The following is a 23,539-nucleotide window of genomic DNA, read 5'->3' as shown; positions in this document are numbered from 1 at the left end:
CTTTTGGGAATGTTAGGGAATTATCGACAGGTGTATTAGGCTGACACTTGCAGATGTTTCTGAGGATTTCACACAACAGGTAGAGCAGCTGCCTCCCAGCCTCGGTTCGATCCTGCCCTTGTGGAGTGTGCGTATCCTCCCTGCGGCAGTGAACATTTCATCCTGAAGCTCGAATTTCCCCCCACATCCCAAAGGTGTGCAGTCAGTAGGGTATTTGGACTCTAAATTATTAGGCAAATAGCAAAATAAATCAAAAAGGAACTGATGAGCAACACACACGATTTGCTGGAGAAACTCAACAGGTCAGGTAGCATCTATGGAAATGAGTAGATAGTCGATGTTTCGGGCTGAAAATGAAGGGGAAGATGCCAGAATAATAATGTGGGGGGAGGGGGATAGCTGGAAGGTTATACATGAAGCCAGGTGGATGGGAAAGATTAAGGGCTGGAGAAGAAGGAATCTGATAGGAGAGGGGGGTGGACAATAGGAGAAAGTGAAGGAGGAGGGAACCTGTGGTGAAGTAATAGGCAGGTGAGAAGAAGTAAAAGGTCAGAGTGGGGTATAGAAGGGGGCAGAGATTTGTTTATTGGAAAGAGGAGTCAATATTCAGGTTGGAGGTTATCAAGATGTTGCTCCTCCACACTGAGGGTGGCCTCATGTTGGCACAAGAGGAGTCCATGGACCGGCTGTTGGAGTGGGGATAGGAATCGGAATTGGAATATTTGGCCCCTTGGGATTCCCGCTTGTGGCGGATGGTATGAGGGTGTTCGACGAAGCAGTCCCCTAATTTACAACAGGTCTCACCAATGTAGAGGAGGCCACATTGGGAGCACCACGGGCAATAGATGACCAGAGCAGATTTGCTGGTGAAGTGTTGCCTCACCTGGCCCTGAATAGAGGTGAGGGAGGAGGTGTATGAGCAGGTGTTACACCTAGACTGCTTGTGGGGATATGTGCCAGGTGGGAGATGAGTGGGGAGGGATGAATGGACAAGGGAATCACAGAGGGAGCGATCCCTGGGCAAAGCAGAGGGAGGGAGACAAAGATAACATAAGAATGTGAAAGGGAATGAATTATGAGGACAGAAAAGAGAGAATGGAACTTTTGGATTGTTCTGCTGGGAGCCAGCATTTACCTAATGGGCTGAATGGTGTTCTTCAGTGTCTTAATAGACCTGTATTACTTGGATGTTAATGATATATATTGTTGAACTACTATTTGCCTCAATAAACAGACAGCAGCTCATCGATCGGTCAGTCACTGAAACATTTATTAGACAAATAGCAATGGCATGTTGCCGGACTTACACTGACCAGTCTGTATACTGTTTCTGCCAGCAGCCTCTCCAAAGGGAGAAAAGAAAAAAACACATCGTCACTGTCCCAAGAAGAAAGATCCAAAGCTGAAGAAGGCCGAGCGAAGCCCATGCGAGTAGTGATCAACTTCAGAGCCATTAGGACAAGGACAATAAGTTCCAGGGATTTGAGGAGAGAATTTCTCAGGCATTGGAGAAATAAAACTTCACTAAAATATAAATGCATCCATTTGTGTCTTTAGAAGATGCTGGGTTAACTCCAGCTGTATCTGAGAAAACAAACTTGTAAAATATCATCTATTGCTGACTCCACCCACCCACCCTTCTCCCTCACCTAGTCTCACCCTTCACCTGTTCCTCGTGTCCACCCCTTCTTATTCGGGCTTCTGCCCCTTCCTTCCAGCCCTGATGAAGGGTGTCTGACCGAAAACATCCACCATTTATTTCTCTCCAAAGATGCTACTGACCTGCTGAGCTCCTCTGGTATTTTGTTCAAGAAGGTGGTCAGTGCCATCTGCCTGTATTTGACTGGTCGCCCTCTCTGATTCCCCTCCATCTTCTTTTGTATTTCTTAGACTCCTCGAGCACTCCATTTGTTCCTTGTTGCCCATACTTGTTCTGCACCTCCTCCTTCTTGTTAACCAGGGTTTAATATACCTCAAAGTCCAAAATTCTCTCAACCTGTTAGCCTTGCCTTTTATCTGCCAGAAACATACAAACCCTGTACTCTCAGAAGGTTTGCTTTTGAAGGCTTCCCACTTACAAAGAATCCATTGCCAGAAGAGCAATCCACACCTGCCAGTTCCTTTCTGATATCATCAAAGTGGCCTTTCTCCAGTTTAGACTATCAACCTGATGACCAGTCCAATCACTCTCTGTAATTATCTTGAAGATAATGGTGTTATGATCACTGGACCCAAAGGGTTCCACTACACACACTTGTGTCATGTGCCTTGCCTCATTCGTCAATAGGCGATCCAGTATCATTCCCTCTCATTGGAATCTCTATCTATTGGTTAAAGAAACTTTCCTGAATACAAACTCTATCCCATCAAGTCCCAGTCAATATGTGAAACATTAAAATCACCTACTATTGCAATCTTATATTTCTTACAATAGTCTGTGATCTCTCTACAAATTTTCTTCTCTTCATCCCGCACACTATTGGAGGTCTATAATATAATCCTATTAATGTAGTCATCCCTTTCTTATTCCTCACTTCCACTCAGACAGCCTCCAGTCAGTCCTGTCTGAACACTGCCATGATATGTTCCCTGAAGAGTAATGCAGATGCTCTCAATATAATTCTTCTCCCTCTATGAAGTCTAAAACAACAGAGCCCTGGAACATTGAACTGCCAGTCCTGCTCTTCCTGCAACCAAGTCTCACTAATAACTTCACTATCATATTTCCACATGCTCATCTGTCTTACCTACAATATTCCTTGCATTGAAATAAACACAACTCAGAACATTAGTCCCACCATGCTCAAACTTCCAGTTCCCATCTCTGTATGTAGGCTTAACACCTACTTTTCCCACAACCAATCCACTCACTAGCAGCCCTGGCACTCTGGTTCCCATCCCTCTGCACCACTCATTGGCATGGTTCCTCCAGTTCCCTGTGATTGTGGGGTTTGGCTCAGAGTACAGTCACTATTCTCCATTGGAGAGAGGTGAAAGTATCGGCCGCAGTCTGTGATCTTCCCGATGGACTCCAAATTGTGCAAGGCCAGACATGTGGCTGAAGGGTATCAGCGCACCCTCCCTCCTCCCCTTGCCGTTCAACCATCACCTCATTCATCTTCCTCCTCAGCAGCACGCCCCGACACCATTCCCTTTTCCCTCGATTCCAGAAAACATCCGAAGCAGGAGGTGATTGCTGAATGTACAAGCCTGCATGGTGTTCATTATCTCCTCCAGAGCCAGTTTCCTGCACTGTACCTTTCACCCTCAATTCCTTTAATATCCAGAAACTCCTCAATCATTGATTTGAATCATTTCAAGGGACTCATTATCTGAAACCCTCCAGGGTAGAGAATACCAAATATCCATCAGTATTGGTGTAAAACAGCTTCTTTCACCTCAGATCCCGGTGACCTTTCATTACTCTGTGTACTCTGATGGTAGATCTCTCAAGCAGAGGAAGCATTGTCCCTGCATTCACTATTTTGATGTGATCTGCTCTCATTAATCTAAATTCTAGAGAATACAGTCCCCATCTCCTGACAACATAAACTTAACACACTCCAAAACCAGTTTAATGAATCCTCAATGCACTCCCTCTATGGTAGGTTCAACCTTACTCAGGTACACAACTCTCCAGATGCATTCTTTCTCAGGTAAACAACTCCACAGGTACATCCTTTCTCAGGTATGCAATGCTACAGGTACATTCTCAGGTATGCAACTCTTCAGGTACATCCTTTCTCAGTATACACCGCTACAGGTACATCCTTTCTCAAGTACACAACTCTACAGGTACATTCTCAGGTACACAACTCTTCAGGTACATTCTTTCTCAGTATACACCACTACAGGTACACCCTTTCTCAAGTACACAACTCTACAGGTACATTCTCAGGTGCACAGCTCTACAGCTACATCCTTTCTCAAGTACACAAATCTCCAGGTGCATTCTCAGGTACACAACTCTCCAGGTACACCCTTTACCCAACATGGTCTCTACCCTGGGTAAAATGTTGTGACTATTCACCCTATCTATGCTCCTCAGGATCTAATAAACCTCTCTAAGGTCATCACTCAGCCTCCTACACTCCAAGGAAAGAAGTCCCAGCTAACCCAGTTTCTCCAATCCCGGTAACACTTTCCTGCAGTTTTTCCAATTTGACGATATCCGTCCTTTCACTGGGCAACCAGAACTGTGCACAGTATGAGACTGTGACCCTTGGTTCTGGAAAGCACTGCCACAGGAAATCAATTCCCTCTACTTCATTAAGCCCCATGAGAATTTTATACATTTCATCAGTCCATCTGCCATTCTTCCAAAGTCAGGTTGCACAGACTGTTTATTCTGTTGGCATGTATCACCTCAGGAACCAATCATCACTGCACTTCCAACAGGAACCAATCATCGCTGCACTTCCAACAGGAACCAATCATCACTGCACTTCCAACACACGTGTATCTTTCATTCAGTGGAGTCTCCAGATCTGGAGACATTATTCCAAATGTGGCCTCAGTGGGGCCAAATCTCAATTTCTCTTGCAATAAAAGCCAACATGTAACTTTCCTTCCTAATTCCTTGCTGTATCTGAATGTTACTTCTCAAGTTATTTTAGTGACTCAAAAACTTGAGGTTTTATGACTGTTTGGTATGTAAAAATCCCCAAATTTCCCCTAATTATCTCTCCTTCTCCATAAACTTCAGCTAATCCAAAACCATGGCGTCTGTGGCCTAATTCAAGCACTGTTTCTGGTCCAAAATACAGCCAGTTTCAAACTCTTATCCTTGTGTTTGGGTCACTGTGTGGCCTCATCCCTCTATATCTCTGAGATGATCTTCAGCCAGTACAAGCTCACTGTATGTCTTCATTTCTCATTACTTCGCCATTGGTCACCGGGCTTCAAACTCTGGAATTCCCTCTATGAATGCATGAGCCCTACAGGCCTCTGTGGCATGCTGTAGAGTGTTGGGCTTCTAGATTTCTCCAGCACCTGTATTTATATAATAATGTCTTGACCAGAACTGTAAAGTCCTAACATGAGGAAATCTGCAGATGCTGGAAATTCAAACAACAACACACACTAAATGCTGGTGGAACACAGCAGGCCAGGCAGCATCTATAGGGAGAAACGCTGTCGACGTTTCGGGCCGAGATCCTTCATCAGGACTGTAAAGTCCTTGTATTTTCTTTTGAAAATTGTCAAGTTAATTGTGACTGGCATGGGTTTTCTGCAGTCTATGATTATTGAAAGCGGATTCTTGTTTAGTGCTGTGTGCAGAGTTGTTCTATGCAAGATAATTAGTCAGTCATACAACTGTAGGAAATGCAACATTTGCACCTAAATCTGCTGCAGTTTTGGTCCCGTATCTAAGAAAGAATGTATTAGTATTGGAGAGAGTCCAGAGGAGGTTCAGGAGATAGATCCCAGCAATAAAAGGGTTAACCAGTGAGGAGTGCTTGATGGCTCTGTGCCTGTGCTCTGTGGGATATTGAAGAATGAGGGGTTAGTTTATTGAAACCTGTCAAATATTGACAGGTCTGGATAGGGTGGATGTGGAGAGGATGTTTCCTATTGTGGGGGAGTCTTGGACCAGAGTGCACAGCTTCAGGATTGAGGGATATCCATTTAGAACAGAGGTGAGGAAAGCTCTAAGCAGAGGGTGTACGCTGCCACAGTCTGAGTTCATTTTCCCTCCTGGTGCTGCAGCTGCTGATAATTCCCAAATCAAATTCACATCTCTTTCAGGTAATAATTGTGCTGGAATTGTGAATAAATAATGTGAATTGTGAGTGAATGAACCCTCTTTCTTTATCCAGAGGGTGGTGAATTTGTGGAATTCTTTTCCGCAGATGCCTGTGCAGGCCAAATCAGTGGGTATATTTGAGCCAGAGGTCGATGGGTTTTTGATCGGGGAGTCAAAGGTTACAGGGAAAAGGAAGGAGAGAGGGGTGTACAGGGATAATAATTCTGCCATGATGGAATGGCAGAGAAGACTTAATGGACCTACTGGACTAATTCTGCTCCTAGGTCTAATAATCCTACCTCACCACTATCCAGATCAGATAATGGTTCATGTGCACCTCCTCAAATCACTTCCACAGCATTTGGTGCTTTCTGTGTGGTCTCCTCCACAATGAGGGGGAGGGAGGACAAAGTAGTAATCAGGCAACAATTTTGCAGAACACCTACACACTGTCTGCAGCAACTATGTTGAGTTTCCAGTTACGTGTCATCTAAATTCTTCTTCCCATTCCCACCACGACCTGCCAATTCTCGACCTTCTCCACCATCACGGTGAGGCCAAACACAAACCAGAAGAATAAGAAACCTCATATTCCACATGGAAATTGCAACCCAGTGGTACAAGCACTAAATATTCCAATCTCTGGAAACCCATATTCTGTTATTGTTTTATTTTGTTCTATCTGAAAGCATTGTGTAATGATTTGATCTGTATGAGCAGTATACTGGACAAGCTTTTCATCATATCTTGGTACAATTGACAACAGTAAACCAATTCCAATTCCTGTGTTTCCTCTCTCTCCTGGTTTACTCATCTCCGTCACCCAGTTTTGTTCCCTTCCTCCACCTGGTTCCAACTCCCTTTCACCCACACACTACAACACTACATCTTCTGCTTCTGCAGTCTCCTCTCCAGCTGGTTCTATTTGCCACTTACCCCTCTCATACCTTGTCCACTTTTCTTACTTATCCTGTTCTAACATCTGCAGTTTCTTCTGCCTCCACTTATCACCTTCCAGCCTCTGTCTCTAACTCGCCCCTCCCTTTCTCCATCATGCTTCCCTTTTTTCTCTCTTCCCTTATCTATCTCAACCTTTCACCCACCAGCTCCCATCTTTAACTCCACTCCTTCCTGTCCTCCAACTGAGCTCCATCTGCCCATCATCTCCTTCCCCTACCAGCCCCTGTCTTACCCCATTCCTCACCTGTTTTTACTGGTTCTCTCCCCTCTCCACTGATGCAGAGTTTTGATCTGAAAAAGTCACCAGTCCCTCTGCCTCCACAGATGCTGCCTGACCTATAGAGTACCTCCAGCAGTTTGCTTTTTTGCTCCTCATTCTAGCATCTGCCGTCTCTTGTGTCTCCCTTGACCTTATGCAGTTATTTCAATAGACACCACAACTACAAAGCACCAAAAGGTATTAATAACCATATGTGGCAAGCTGAAATCATGGATTGGTACAATGTATGAAAGGAGGTAGTTAATTGTAGTGTACTTTCAGTGGTGGCACTTTGCATCATAATTCTGCACACCGTCCTTCAATGCTCTCCTTTGTGGCCTGATTATGTCCAACAGCTTCAACATGAACGTTAATTGGGCAGATACAAGATGTCCTACAGGACATTTTCAAGGCAAAGGTTTGGCAACAGCTAAAGTTTTATTTTGAAGTACAGTTCCTGATGGAATGCAAGGGAATTCAGGAACCAAGTTGCATATAGCAAAGTTTGTAATGCTGCTCGAGTGATCCGTTTGGACACCACAGAGAGCTCCTTGCTCACCCTCAAAATGGTTGCCATTGAATCTTTTGGATATTGCATAATGATGAAGACAAAAACAGACCCCTGAAATTATTTCTAAAATGACCTGAAATTGAAGTTTGGAGGACAGGCCATTAATGTAGCAGAGGGAATATAGAAAGGTCACAACTTATGAACAAATGAACATGCTCGCATCCTGCTACTGCCATCAGGAAGGAGGTACAGGAGCCTCAGGACCCACACCTCCAGGCTGAGGAACAGTTATTACCCCTCACTCATCAGGCTCTTGAACCAGAGGGGATAACTTCACTCAACTTCACTTGTCCTATCATTGAAATATTCCCAAAACCTATGGACTCACTTTCAAGACCTCTTCAGCTCATGTTGTCGATATTTATTGCTTATTTATTTATTTTTGATGGTGGTGGTGGTTTTGATGATTATTATTATTTATTCTTTTGTGTGGTTCCACAGTTTGTTGTCTTTTGCACGCTGGTTGAATGACCAAGTTGGTGCAGTCTTTCATTCACTATATTATGGTTATTATTCTGTTATGGATTTATTGAGTATGCCCTCAAGAAAATGAATCTCAGGGTGTATATGGTGACACATACGTACTTTGATAATAAATTTACTTTGAACTTTTCATAGCTGAGCAGGAGCACAGGACAGCCAATCCGCTCATCACTTCTGGGTAATAGATAACACAGAACATGTGGACCATGTGGCTCTTTCACAACCCTATCAGTCAGTGTCAGCCTGCCCTATCTTATTCAGTCTGGGTCCTTGGGATGTACAGACACCCATAGGCCTTAATAACCATGAGGTGAGCTGGTGTTAAGTGAAGCATAGGATAATTATACTTGTATTGTGCTCTTTCAAAGTTTAAAATGTTTCAACCCACTTCTCGAGAGTCTGTGCTAAATCTGAATGAACCATGTGATAAGTGTAAGGACGGGTAACCAATAGCATGTTCGGACGCAGCTTACAAAGGCAAGGGAAGAGGAGAAATTTTCCGTTCAGGGAATGCTGCAGCTCGAGTGCTGCATTGAAGAGAAAGCAGGCGAGCAACCCCGATCTCTCAGAGAGGGAGAAGCACAATGCCACAGTCTCAGCTCATTTTCTCTCCTGGTGCTGCAGCTGCTGCTGATTCCCGAGTCTCCTTCACTTCTCTTTCAGGTGATAATTGTACTGGAATTGTGAACGAATAAAGGATGCAGCAGGAGCAAGGCTGTTAATCTGGAAATCATTCATCAGTGAGAAGGGCCAGAATACCTGCTGATGCCTTCAATACTGCAGTCCAATGACACACTGCACCGGAAAATTCCTGATACCAACAAGGCCCTATCAAGTCTGCAGGACCCAGGTACAGTGTATAATGTTGTTGCCCAATATATCAATGCAAGCTTGTTCATTGGCTAATTGCCTATTTTCTCCAAGCTTCCCCACTCCGTCAAAGAGGCAGTCCAAATTCATAGGCCTTCATTACAGTGCCCTTGTGATTATCCTTCATGCTTGAGATCAAAATAAGATTATAATATGAAATTTCAGTGACATTCAACCTAATTACATTAAACCTCTATTTGATGGTGATCTTTTTGTCATTGAAATTATAATCACCCATTCAGTAGCCTTTTCAATTTGTCCAACAGCATCCGTGATTTTTTAACTTATGCTCTGCATAGTTCGAAAAGCAAAAAACTGCATATGTCCCTAATCTGAAATAAAAACAGAAAATGCCAGGAAAATTTATCAGATTGGGTAAAATTCATGAAAAGAGAAACAGTTAATAACTGAGATCAAATATCCTTGATCAGAACTGAGAAAGGGAGTTGGTCTAAGATTGGAAGAGAAGGTGGGGAGGACAATATCTGAAACTGGGTGAAATGATGCCATCATTAACTGGAGAGTTTGGTTCCTTAGTCCGTTTGTTGTGTTGCTAATGTTGTTTAGTCTGCCCGACAGGGATTTGCCCAACAATCCAGAATGTACAAATGATGGAAAAGAGCTAGAGAAGGATGGAATATAAAAATGGCTGATCCTGAGACAGACAAAAAGAAAGAGAAAGTTATACAGTGTATGGATATTGGTGAGGCTGAAATGAGAGACATACAAGAGATTTGCAGATGGTGGGAATCTTGAGCAACGCACACTAAATGCCGGAGGAACTCAGTAGATGAAGCAGCATCTATGGAGGGAAATGAAACGTTGATTTTTTATTTTCTCCATAGATGCAGAGTGACCTGCTGTCTTTCTCCAGTATTTTGTGTGTGTTCCTTTGAAATTGGAATTGATTTATTGTTGTCATGTGTACCGAGATACAATGAAAAGCTTGTCCTGCTTACTGCTCACGCAAATCAATCCCTTACACAGTACATTGAGGTAGAACAAGATAAGCTAATAACAGAATGCAAAATAAAGCATAACAGGGACAGAGAACATATTATTCAGGTAGACAATAATGTGCAAGATCATAATGTGATCAGTATCAGGTCAAGATTCCATCTCATTGTATTAGGGAACAATTCAACGGTTTTCTAACAGTGTGATAGAAGCTGTCTTTGATCCTTGTGATATGTGCCTTCAGTCTTTTGTATTTTCTGCCCAATGGGAGAAGGGAGACAATACCAATTCTGGACCAGTGTCAATTGGAGCAGGGATAACTTGCTATAATGGGCTCCCAAACAAAGTCGAGCAGCATTGCTGCCAACACCACATCCGTTCCCAAAGAGCTTTGAACCAAAGGAGGTCAGTGTATCCCAATATTTGGAATATTGCGTTCCGCTCTGGTCACCCTGCTGTAGGAAAGATGCCAGTAAGCTGGTAAGAGTACAGAGGAGATTTACAAGGATGTTGCCAGGACCTGAGGAACTGAGTTATGGAAAGAGGTTGAGCAATTTGGGTCTTTTTTTTCATTGCAGCATAGAAGAATGAAGGGTGATCTTACAGAGGTGTATAAAATCATAATAGCCACAGATTGGATGAACGCATAGTCTTTCCCCCCCCCCCCCCCAAGGTTGGGTAATTTTGCTCAAGACTAGCGGACGTGAGAGAGGGGAAAGATTTAATAGGAACCTGAGTGGCAATTTTTTCTTCCAGAGGGTGATCAGTATATGGAATGAGCTGCCAGAGGAAGTGGTTTTGGCAGGTGGAGGCCTCCATTAGTCTCGATGGACCACGGATTTGCACCTTGGAAAGTTTCCAGGGCACAAGCCTGGGCAAGGTTTTTTTTTGTGGAAGACCGGCAGTTGCCCAAGCTGCTAGTCTCCCCTCTCCACACCACCAATGTTGTCCAAGGGAAGGGCATTAGGACCCATACAGCTTGGCACCGGTGTCGTCGCAGAGCAATGTGTGGTTAAGTGCCTTGCTCAAGGACACACACGCAAACCTCGGCCAAGGCTCAAGCTAGCGATGTTCAAATAACTAGACGAACACCTGAACAACTTGACCACATGCCAACACTTTCGGCAGGTACATTAACAACATTGGACAGGAAAGGTTTAAACTAATATGGCCAAACACAGGCAAATGGGATTAACTTTGATGGGTACCTTGGTTGGCAAGGGCCAACTAGGCTGCCAGGCCCATTTCTGTTCTGTATGAATCTATGACTCTATTATCAAAAGCTGGAGAATTCAGTATTGAGTTCTACAGATGACAGGATGCCCTGACAGAGAGGGGAAAAAAGCAAGCTGCAGTTTCTCGAGTTTGCATTGGGCCTTGGTGTAACACTCTGGGAGGCTGCAGACAGAGAGGTCACGGTGGGACAAGGATGCAATGGCAGGAAATCAGGAGCTCCAGGTCACTCCTGCAAACTGAACACCAGCACTCCACAAGTGATCACCCATACCCATATTGTGTTCCTCCAGTGTAGAGAAGACCTCAGGGTGATACTAAATACAGTACACTGGACAGGACGAAGAGCAAGGGCTTCACCTGGGAAGGTTGTTCAGATCCCTGGATGGAGTGAATGGAAGAGGCTGGGACTGCATCCCCTTCAGGGTAGTCTCCCTGGGAGACTGATCAGGCAGTCGTGAAGAGACTGATCATTAAGAACCCACACCATCCGGCATACGCCCACTTCTCATTACTAGTATCAGAAAGAAAGTACAGGAGTCTCAAGACCCACACTCAATGTTTTCGGAACAACTTCTTGCTCTTAACATCTGATTTCAGAGTGGTCCACGACCTTGCTATTCCTCTTTTGCACTATTTATTCATTAATTTTGTAACTTATAGTAATTGTTTATTTCACACTGCTGGTTCAGAAAAAAAAACAAATGTCACAACTTCTGTCCATGATGGTGAAATGCCAAAAGGGGAGGGGAGGGGAATATGTGTCTGTTGGAGTACACTCATTAGGCATAGAAACAGGGTCCTCTAGGTCCATGCCCACCACCAACTGTCCTTGCGTTCTAATCCAATATACCAGCATTTGGTTTGTAGCTTCCTGTACTTTGCAACTCAAGGGCTCGATTGGTGGAGCGCTCTCCTCCTGCATTGAATTAAGTCTGTACAAAACCATTAAAAAGCAAAAGCTGCTTCTGCTGGGAATCTGAAATAAAAACAGAAATATTTGGAGATATTCAACAGGTCGAGAAGCATTTATAAAAAGAGAAATAAATGTTATATTTCACGCAAATGGTCTTTCATTAACTCAGATCGTTTAGGTCTTCATCCTGAGTTGTTAACTTGTGTTTCTCTCTCTGTAGCTACTGCCTGAACTGATGAATATCTCCTGCATTTTCTGTCTGTATTAGAGAAGTGGTCCTTATCAGTTTTTAATCTGGGGGGGAGCAATGATTTTCAATTAATTAAGAGTGAAGGAGACAGTATGATGCGATTGAATTTCTGAGTAATTGCCAGCTCATTATCATGCTGCTCCTTGTCGGATTTTGTTCTGTGTTTTCTCCTTATTTCAGAAGACCTACCTGGGGGAATCCCAGAGCTGAGAACAGGGCTATGGAAATGCAAGTCTTTTCCTTTGGTCTGCTCTTCTTGCACTGCTTGAGTTGTGCTGGAGGTTTACTTTGTGAAAATCTAGCTACCTTTGGGGATTGAGGCACCGTTTCACTGCTGCTGAGGCAGGAAGTCATTGATTCATGTTCCATGGAACAAAGTACCGACAACTTATCTCACCCTAGATTTCAGATGAATTAAGATAAGTGAAGTGTGAAGCCGATACAGAGTTGCTCACGCATGACTCAACCTATTCCTGGTGCAGTAAAAATAGAAAATAGAACATCTGATCGGATATTGCACTGTAGTATCAGTCTCGATCGTGTGTCAATTCCTCAGAATGAGAAATGAACAATCAACCTGCCACTCAGATAGAGATTGCTATCAAGAGGGATGGTTAATATCTTCAGTGAAGCTGAGTGAATGATTAAATGCAGGTTTCCAACACTGCAACATCTTACTGAAGGAATTCAGAACTTAGAACAGTACAACGCATTACAGGCCCTTCAGCCCACAGTGTTGTGCTGATCAGTCTAACCCTTCCCTCCTACACGGTCCATGAGCATTTATTTAAGTCCCTATCTTAAATGTCCCTAATGTATCAGCTGCTACCATCACCCTGGGCAACTCATTCCACTCTCTGTTAAAAATACTGCCTCTGACAGTTCCCCTACACTTCCTCCACACACCTTTAATGAATGTCTTCTGGTATTGGCTATTCCTGGCCTGGGTAAAAGGTATTGGCTATGAAATCCACAGATTGACCATCCTCTCGCTAAAGAAATTCCTCCACATCTCCATTTTAAATGGTGGTCCCTTTGATCTAGGCTCCCCCCACACCATAGGAAGCATCCTTGAATTGAATTGAATTATCTTTATTGTCATTATACATAGGTACAATGAAACTCTGTTTGGCTTCCTCTCAGGCAGTTAAACAAAGCGGTAGATAAAAACAATACAGTAATAGAAGAACAGTATTAAATAGATAAGTAGCAGAAAATAGGTTACAGCAGCACCAGAATATCACAGTAATGCACAAAGTGCCGATAGTGCAAGTATTTGAGTCCTTGTGTGTGCTCACAGTTTCAGTCATTGTTCTGTGGGAGTGGTGTGATGGAGGCCACAGCTCTGGGGTAGAAGCTGTTCCTCAGTCTATTTGTTCTGGCTTTTAGCGTCCTGAACCTTTTGCTGGACGACAGCGAGTCAAACAGGGAGTGGTCGGGGTGTGTGGTGTCTCTGGTTATGCTGATTGCTTTCCTACTGAGTCTGCTGGATTAGACGGTGTTCAGTCCTGGGAGCTCCATCCTGACAACTCGCTGGGCCGCTTTCACCACACGATGCAGGTCTTGTTGCTCAGCGGCTGTGCAGATGTGCATCCTTACCTCATCCACTGTATCGATGCCTTTCAACATCTGATAGATGTCAATGAATTCTTCTGAATTCCAAGGGGTACGGACCCAGAGCCATCAATCAATCCTCATAATGATAACCCTTTCATTCCCAATACTATATTCCATCCACTATGTCTTTGCCCAATCTCCTAATCTGTCCTGCTGCAGCCTCCCTGCCTCCTCACCACTACCTGCTCCTCCAGCTACCTTCATATCATCCACAAACTTAGTGACAAAGTTATCAATTCCATTATCCAAATCATTGACATGTAACATAAAAAGAAGCAATCACAACACAGACCCCCCCCCCCCAAGGAACACCACTAGTTACCAGCAGCTAACCAGAAAAGGCTACTTTATTCCCACTCTTTGCCTTCTGCCGATCAGAAAACACTTTATACTTGTTGGCACCTTTCCTGTCACACTATGGGCTCCTAATTTGTTAAGCAGCCTCATGTGTGGCACCTTGTCAAAGGCTTCTGAGAATCCACGTACACAACATTCACCGATTCTCCTTTGTCTATCCTGCTTGTTATTTCCTCGAAGGATTTCAACAGATTTGTCAGGCAAGATTTTCCCTTGAGGAAACCATGCTGACAGTGGCCTATTTTATCATGTGGCTCCAAGTACCAAAACCACGTCCCTAACAATCGACTCCAACATCTTCCCAGCTACTGAGGTCAGACTAACTGGCCTATAATTTTCTTTTTTCTGCCTCTCTCCCTTCTTGAAGAGTGGGGTGGCATTTTCAATTTTCCAGTCCTCTGTAACAATGCCAGAATATACTGATTCCTGAAAGATCTTTACTAATGCCTTAATAATCCCTTCAGCCATCTTTTTTTAGAAACCTGACAAACTGATCCAGGTGATTTATTTACCTTCAGACTTCTCAGTCTCCCAAGCAACTTCTCCTTAATAACAGCAGCTTCGCTCAGTTCTACCCTCTGAAACTCTCAAGCTTCCGGCATGCTGCTCGTGTTTTCCACAGTGAACACTAATGCAAAATACTTCTTCAATTTGTCCACCATTTCCTTGTCCCCCATCGGCTCTCTAATCAATTCTGTTTCATTGCACAACACCAAATCCAGAATAGCTGATCCCCTAGAGGGCTCAATCATGAGCTGCTCGAAAAAGCCACCTTGTCGGCGTTCTACAATTCTCTCTCTTGAGATTCAGCACCATCCTAATTTTCCTGATCCACTTACACCTTGAAATCCCTCACGGCTATTGTAATATTGCCCTTCTGACAAGCTTTTTCTATCTGCTGTTGTAATTTGTAGACCACAGGTTTGGAGGCTGGTATATAACTTCTATCAGGGTCTTTTTAACTCTTGCAATTTCTCAGCTCTACCTGCAAGGATTCTACATCTTCCAACCCACTGCCACCTCCTTCTAAGGATTTGATTTAATTTTATCATTTTTTACCAACAGAGCCACTCCATCCTCTCTGCCTACCTGCCTGTCCTTTTGATACAATATCCTTGGATATTAAGATCCCAGTTATACTCTTCTTTCAGCCTTGACTCAATGATGCCCACAACCTTATACCTGCCAATCTCTAACTATGCTACTACAAGTTCATCTACCTTATTCTGATACTGTTGGTATTCCAAATAACACCCTCAGTCCTGTATTCATCACCCTTTTCGATATTGTCCTCCTTTTACATTTCACCTCATCCCGTTGACTGCAATATTGCCCCATCATCAGCCTGTCCTTGCTAGCCGTCTGACTACACACTGCCTCTGTCTGTAAACCAACTGGCCCATCTTCAGCCCTAGCACTCCACTTCCCATCCCCCTGCCAAATTAATTCAAACCCTTCCGAACTGCTCTAGCTAACATACCCACAAGGATATTGGTCCCCCTCGGTTTCATGTGTAACTTGCTCTTTTTGTACAAGTTGTACCTTCTTCAGAAGCGATCCTAATGATCCAGAGATCTGAATCCCTGCCACCTACACCAGTTTCTCAGCCATGCATTGATCTGCCAAAAGCTTCTATTTTTACCCTCACAGGCGTGCGGCACATGCAGCAATTCAGAGATTAGTATTCTAGAAATCCAGCTTCTCAAATTACCACCTAGCTCCCTTAAATCTCTCTTCAAGACCTTCCCGCCTTTCCTCCCTATGTCACTGGTGCCAACATGTAATACCCTGGCTGCTCATCGTCCCCTGTAAGAATGCCCTGGACCTGATCCGAGACATCCTTAACCCTGGCACCTGGGAGCCAACTTACCATGCGGGTTTCTCTTCCATGTCCACAGAATCACACCTCTATTCCACTAACTATGGAATCTCTATCATTGCTGCAATTCATTTCACTTCTTCTAAGCCGCAATGCCAGAATTAGTACCAGAGACCCAATCACTGGGGCTCCTGCCTGGTAGATCGCCCCCCTCAACAGTATCCAAAGCGGTATACTTATCATTGAGGGTAATGAACACAGGGCTACATTGCACTGGCTGCCTATTTCCTTTCCTTCTTCTGACAGTCACCCAGTTATCTGCTTCCTGCATTCTAGGGGTGACTACCTCCCAGTAGCCCCTATCTATCATTTCCACAGTCTCCCGTCTGAGCCAAATATCATCGAGCTGAAGCTCCAGTTCCTTAACGCATTCTCTGAGGAGCTGCAGCTCAGTGTACATGGAGCAGATGTGGTTACCTGGGAGGCTGTAGCTCTCACAGAATTCCCACATCTTGCACAAAGAACATAACTGCCCTTGGAGTCACTCTCTCTGCTCTAACTATGTCCTAACAGAGGGTGAATGAAGAATAAAGAAGAACCTCACCAGATACTTAACTCACTGAAACTGATCTCGCATAAGCCTGATGAGCCAAAGCCAAAACCTCCCCACTCACACAATGGTCACTCCAACAATGACCAATCTATTTGTCCCCGCCTTATTTTATTTGCCCTTGCTAATAAATCATGATCACCGATTGTCCACAGTTCAAAGTCCCGAAAACTGTGGCAAAGTGCAGCATTTTCAATCTTCAATCGCAGACCTGTGTGACTCAAAGCATCCAAGACCCATAAATTTGCACTTGTAGCCCTATCAATAGTAATAATATGTTTTACATATTGATTTTAACACAGCTAAAACACCTTTATGGTTTCTAATAACAATATTAAATACCGTTTGCACACAACCACAGAAAGAAATATTTGGATATGTTAATAATTTATGGTTTTGAGGGACACCTGGAAAAAAACATAGAGATGAAAAGGTTGAAAGGTGTGTAAAGGCAAAATCGGCAGCCATCTCAATGCTGTCATCATACCTCATCTTAGCATCAAATATGACACCAAGTTTTTTAGCAATCTGTATGAATCTCAGGTAGCTGCCAAAGAAAGGGGTTGTCCTGGTGGCTGGAAAATGGAGCTTTGATTTGTGGTCTGTTCAGATGGCCAGCTGGGTAAGAGTTCTTGTTACTGTGGCAGGGGTAGGAATTTGATGAAGGGATTCAAACTTGGAGTGCTGGGGAAGGTAAGCTTTAGTTTTGCTGATGCAGGACCTGACACAGGTTTTCAACCGGAGAAGTCAACGATTATCTTTTCCCCGCAGATGCTTCTCGACCCGTTGAGCTCCTCCAGCAGCTTGTTTGTTGCTCCAGATTCCGGCGTCAGTTTGGGAGATTCCAGTTTATTCATGGAAAAGGAGATCCCAAGGAGGGGTAACAGTGCACAACTCCACAGGGCTTAGGGATTGTTCCTTAAACAAGGTTGGTGATGGTAGGTTTCGAGAAGGAAAGTGCAGTACTCTGGTATAGTGAGATCAGTTCATAATACTGAAGGATCCTGAAAGAGAGATAGGTACCCAGAGGTCAGAGAAAGGTGGGTCAAGGCTGGAATAGGTCCCGAAGCAAGTAGCCCTGGTAAAACCAAAACTGAGCAGGGATGAACAGTCCATTACTGAGTGATGGTCCCTTAACAACACATCAACCACACATTTCATTACCTTTCTGGTTATTTAGTGTAGACTGATGGTTGATCTTTGGGTGATACATTCTAACTGCTCCACCACTTGAGTGCCTTGAGGCTCTGAATATTGCCAGAATGCTGAAAATCAAAACGCTGCAGATGTTGGAGATCAGAAATAAAAACAGCAAGTGCTGGAGATGTTCAATGGATTAGGCAGCACATTGTGGAATGAGAAACAGAGTTAACACTTCCAGTCGTTTGAAGAGGTGAGGAAACAAGCAGGTTCTGAACTGTGGGTGGGGTAGGGGGGAGGAGGTGGAGGGGTATTTGTGAAAGGTTGGAGACTTAGGTTGCTTAAATACATGAATGGAAGAACATTGGTGAATAATTCCATTGCAAGGGCGACATTGAGCTTCTAATAACCGTCACATCAATTCCTGAAGGGTCTCGGCCCAAAATGTCAACTCTCCCTCCATAGATGCTGCTTGCCTTGCTGAGTTTCTCCAGCATTTTAGGTGTGTTGCTCATTAATTCCCTGCAGTGTTCCATGTTTTGCCTCTTAAGTTCTTCCGTTGAAGCTCAACATCAGTTTAAGAAACAGTTCTGTACAGGCATGCTTTACTCCTGAGCATCCTTGATTAAAGATCCTCTTTCTCTCTCCATTGATGCTACCTAATCTGCTGGGTGTTTCCATCATTTTCTTTAGGTTCAGATTTCTAGCAATTGCTGTATTGTGCCTTCTCACAGTTTTAGAACATTGTTTATTTTTCGTGCTCTTATTCTCTGTAGCCAGAAAGCATTGAGTCACATGTGCAGCGTTGATCTCCACCCAACACAAATATTCCCTCTACTCTCTCTGTCCTGCCTCCTCTGGTTACCCAAAACACCTCTCCAAATTTGGTCAAGATAATGCTTTTAAACCTTAGCTGGGGTTCTCTCCCCACAGAAGCTGCCTGACAGCCTGCATATTTCCAGCACGTTCTGTTTTTGTGTCAGGACACTAGAATGTGGACTGGTTCCAGAACCTCTCAAGTGGTGCCCGTTGTTTCTTGAATAGCGCTAAATGATGCAGTCTGAAGAGTGGATGTTTTGACAGTGGACTCCATAGGATAGAACCAATAAGGACCATTTAGTCAGTGGCTCAGCTTCACCGTTTGTAATTAAGTGGAATGAGGTGAGGAGAAGTTTCTTCACTCCAGAGTAGGGGTTCCCTACCTGGGGTCCATGGACCCCTTGTTTACTGATATTTGTCCCTGGCATAAACCCCTGCTCTAGAAGGTAGTGAATCTTTCAAGTTACCCACCCAAGAGTCTTGTAACATCTCAGACTCTGATTATATTCAAAACAAATATGATAGGTACTACGAAACTCACGGGATGAGTTAATACAGAAAAATGACAGAGGTAAAATCTTGATTATAATCTTATTATTAAATAACGGAGTAAAGGGCTGAACAAATTATCCCAGTTTGTATTATGTTTCTCTGCTTAAAGGAGATTGCAGACACAGCCTTGCCTTTGGTATGTATTTGTTTTCCTTTTCCATTGTTGAGGATACAGTTACAGCGATTCATTTGTGTCTGGTACTTAACTGTTTCCCATCATACACAGCAGAATGTGGCAAGTCTACATTTCTGATTCAATTCTTTCTTCTGAACTAGTCCAGCGATATCTGATCAGCATGTGTTGCAGTATCAAAATGATAGTCCTTGTTTTGAGCCCAAAGGTGTTCCTCACCTGTTCTTCTGCACTCCTGATTGAAGAGTAACTGCCCATCAGTAGCTGAATGGCAAAACCTGAGAGAGAGATATACCAGCCCTCAAGATTATAGCAGAACACAGTTCTGCTGTTGCTAATGCCCATGATGTCCAGTTTTGAACTGTTGGATGATCTCAACAAAGGTTATGAGATAGTAAATCCTACCAATATTGTCATGCAAGATGCATCTGCGATAGGTGAGATTAAGAAACTGTTGCTCGCTTGTCTTATTCAATAACTTATACAAGTGTTTTCCAAGGTTGGGGGATCAAGAACAAGAGAACGTGGGTTTAAGCTGAGAGGTGAGAGATTTAGTAGGAATCTGTGGAACAACTCTTTCACTCAGATATGGAAAGGGCTGCCAGAGGAAGTGTTAGAGACAGGTTCATCAGCATTTAAAATGTTAGGCCCTCTGTTGGTCGGTGTTGACTATGGACGTTGTATTTATCCAACTGGTGTTCAAAATAGAGAAGTTCTGAACCACCACCTATGAGAGGGCAGTAAGGATAAATTATTTGGGAGGTGGGTAGGTGAAGGGTTTCTACATCCATGTATGATGGGTTTCCACCTGAAGGTCTTGAGATTTTCATGGCATGGGGAATCAGCGCTGAAAACTCCATCAGAACTATGTGCCAACGTCTGACCACTAGTGGTAGATCTGACCTATCAGTGAGAAAGGAGTTGAAATGGAGGAACCAGGGATGTTGGCTGCAGCAGTCAAGCTGTTGGTTACCCCATGTTTCCTATTTAGGCCAAAGCCTACATACAGTTAGGAGTATTTTGTTGAATTGACTGGACTATACATGTCTTTTGAAGTCAAAGAGTAATAGAGCAATATGGCATGGAAACAAGCCAAAGTGGCCGCATCTATCAATTATCCCTTTACACTAATCCTACTCCAAACTACTTTATTCTCCCCACATTCCCATCAACTCACCAACAGACCAGCGCCAATTTGCACCGGCCAATTAACCTGCCACTGTGCTCACTTCTGGGATGTGAGAGACAACTGGACACATAGGAAGAATCCACAGTTACAGGAAAACATGCAGACTCCATCATGACAGCACCAGAGGTCCGAATTCAGCCTGGGTCTCTGGAACAGAGCACATTCTTTTGGATGTGAGCTCCATGTTAGCAATAATCTTCACCGTTGCATGTTTAACACTGTGGAAAAAGATCAAACATGCAAACTGAAGTGTTAGTCTAATTTTGTGCCTGGAAACAATAGTTCCGGTGATTTATTTCAGGTAAAGTTAAAATAGGTGCATTAGGCACTGGTTTATCCAGTAATATTTCTTCAATTTCTAGGAAATTAACCATTAGGAGAGCTGTCCCACGAATACAAAGTCTAAGTCAAGTTTGTTGTCATATGTACAAGTGCAAGTGTGCACAGGTACAATGGAGAACTTGCTAGCAACACCATCACAGGCGCATAGCATCAGATATGAAGGATTCACTAGAAAAACAAACACAGATTATGCACAACTTTACCAGACAGAACACATCTATGTGAGGACACAGCAGAGGTTTGAGCATGGCAAGAGATCAGATGCAGCCTTCAGATCGGGGGATAAATCAGCAAGAACTGTGCTTTCCTGCACCATCAGGAAGGCAAAATGGGATTATTTACAGGGAATATACAGCCATTTCTGTGACAGAGGCATTCAGTCCATAACAGACTGAAAGTCCACCCTGCGTGGCAACGACAGGGAATCTTCTCTTTCTGATGGGCTGATTGACTTTAACACTCAGTCTGAGGCAATGGAACAATGTTTCAGTGAGGAAGACTCTACCCCCGCCACCCCATGTGCTCATGTTGCTGAAGCATGACTGCACTGCTAGGTCCAGTTCAAACCAAATCATCAAGTTTGCTGATGACACCAGATTGGCCTCGTCACAACAATGACAAGACAGCATACAGAGAGAATGTAGAGAAGCTGGAAGAATAGTGCAAGCACAACAAGTGAAGTCTCAACGTTGTCAAGAACAAAGAGGTGATCGTGGACTTCAGGAAGATGCAGGCTGACCACTTCTCACTGCACATACATGCCTCCTCTATGGAGAAAGTTATGAGGACCAAGTTTCTGGGAGTGCACATAACGGACGATCTCATCTGCTCCCTCTGCACCATCTCTTTGGTCAAGAACGCACAGCAGCATTTCCACTTCCTGAGGAGCGTGAGGCAAGTGGCCTGATCAGCTGCATCACTCTCTGGAATGAGAATTGCAAAGCATTTGACAACAAGACGTAGCAAAGGGTTGCAAGGACTCCCAAAAGAACCATCAGGATCTCTCTTCCACCCATCGGAGATATTTATCAGGAGCACTGCGTGTGCAAGGCCCTTTGCATTGTCAATGATCCCAGACAATAAATTGTACTTGAACAAACAGAGCAAAGCAAAGTATTGATTGTAATGCAAAGTGGTCATACTGAAACAAAATATAATGAGCAGGAACTGTTCTTGTACAATCAGCTGTGTAACTCTATTCTGCTGGTATGATTTCAGACTCTGTCATAAATGCAGCTGATGCCTAACTAACTAGAGTTTAATTTTCTGTGGTTAAAGTAGGTTAAGAAATTCTGCTTTGCTGTTGCACTTCTTGCCTCAACCAGCCTTTATTTAGAACCTCCTACAATTTGTTATTTCACTTCCTCCTTAAAAACCTGTCAGATCTGTAAACGGTGCTTTCTGTGTGCTCGGCAGTTGTTCTGCTCTGAACTTCATGCAACTACATCAAAGTGAGAGAAGCATAATCTGCAAGACCTGCACCCCACATTGATACCGGTAAGAAACACAATTTACGTTGACTTAAAGTCTGCAAAAAGTAATCTGTCTATATGGATGTGGAATATATTACAAATACAGAGGACGCCATTCTATTAGAACGCTTATGGAGTGCCTGTTCTCGGTTGGGATCCCTTCACTTGAATTGAAAGGTCTGCTCAGGAAATGAAACCTAATTTTGTTCGCAGGATTAAGGAAATGATTTGAACTTTAGCATCAAGAGGAAACATGATGTACTGGAAAACTTGAATTTAAATCTAGAGCAGTAACAGGTGAAAATCAGCGCAGTGGTCTTCCCCTTCAATGCAGCCACTCTTCGGCATTCACTTACAGAGTACTCTGCCTTAATGATGTTGCTGCATGGTTTCAGACTGGGACACTGTGTCGAGGGCAAGTATCCATCTGGATAAAACTGTGAGGGGCTGTCATGATCTTTCCAAGGTATCAGAGAGTCAGATTATTGAGTCATAGGGTCCAACCGAATAGAGCCAGGATTCAGCCCAGCGTACTAATCCCATTTTCCTGTATCCTTCTATGTCTTTGTGATTCAATTGTTCAAAAAATACTTCTAAAATATGTGCATGTATTTTATTCTTAATCTCTGGACCCCAATCTTAGACACCTCTGATTTGTAGATGTTTCCTACTATTCACCCTGTCAATGTCTTTAATCGCGATTACTTCAGTCAGGTCTGTTATGTTTTATAACTTCAAAACTTTAAACTAATTCAAAAGAAGACACAGGAGTCCAAAATGTGAGTTTAACTTCAGGTATACTGTACTTTAAGCGAGGCATGCATGTATCTTGTGGTAGTGTGAGGACATATGCAATTAACCTATTTATACATATAAACCATAACAAATTATTTTAAATAAACAAGAATAATTAATCAACAACATATTTACAAGTTTACTCAGATATTACTGAAATATTAAATGCACAACACTTTTCCCTTCTTAGCTTAGAGAATGCATCTCAACTATATACACAGTATAGTGTGCAATACAACTACTATATACAGACATTCACAGCATGCCTCATTCAGGCCTGAAGATTTAATCACTGTGGAGGATTTCTTATTCTTGTTGAGATATTGTCTTTTCTGACAAGGGGGTCACTCAGCTTGGCAGGTGAGACTTGTGGCTGTGAAACAATCTAATGTTCTGGGTCCTCCTCCGTGGTGCTTGTAAGAATTGGCAATGAGACTGCAGGAAGTGGT

General features: G+C 43.4%; 1 protein-coding gene across 1 annotated transcript in view; it reads left to right on the top strand.

The window, feature by feature from the left end:
- Positions 1-23,539, top strand: part of LOC132407256 (uncharacterized) — a 149,608-nt gene that overhangs the window by 79,098 nt on the left and 46,971 nt on the right. Inside the window, exon 17 of the mRNA XM_059993517.1 lies at positions 1,341-1,431. Coding sequence (XP_059849500.1) covers positions 1,341-1,431 — 91 coding nt within the window. The remainder of the gene's footprint in view (positions 1-1,340; positions 1,432-23,539) is intronic.

The sequence above is a fragment of the Hypanus sabinus genome, chromosome 18 (assembly GCF_030144855.1).
Source record: "Hypanus sabinus isolate sHypSab1 chromosome 18, sHypSab1.hap1, whole genome shotgun sequence".
NCBI lineage: Eukaryota > Metazoa > Chordata > Chondrichthyes > Myliobatiformes > Dasyatidae > Hypanus > Hypanus sabinus.
Note: the sequence above shows the minus strand (reverse complement) of the source record. Positions and strands in the feature narration are given on the sequence as shown.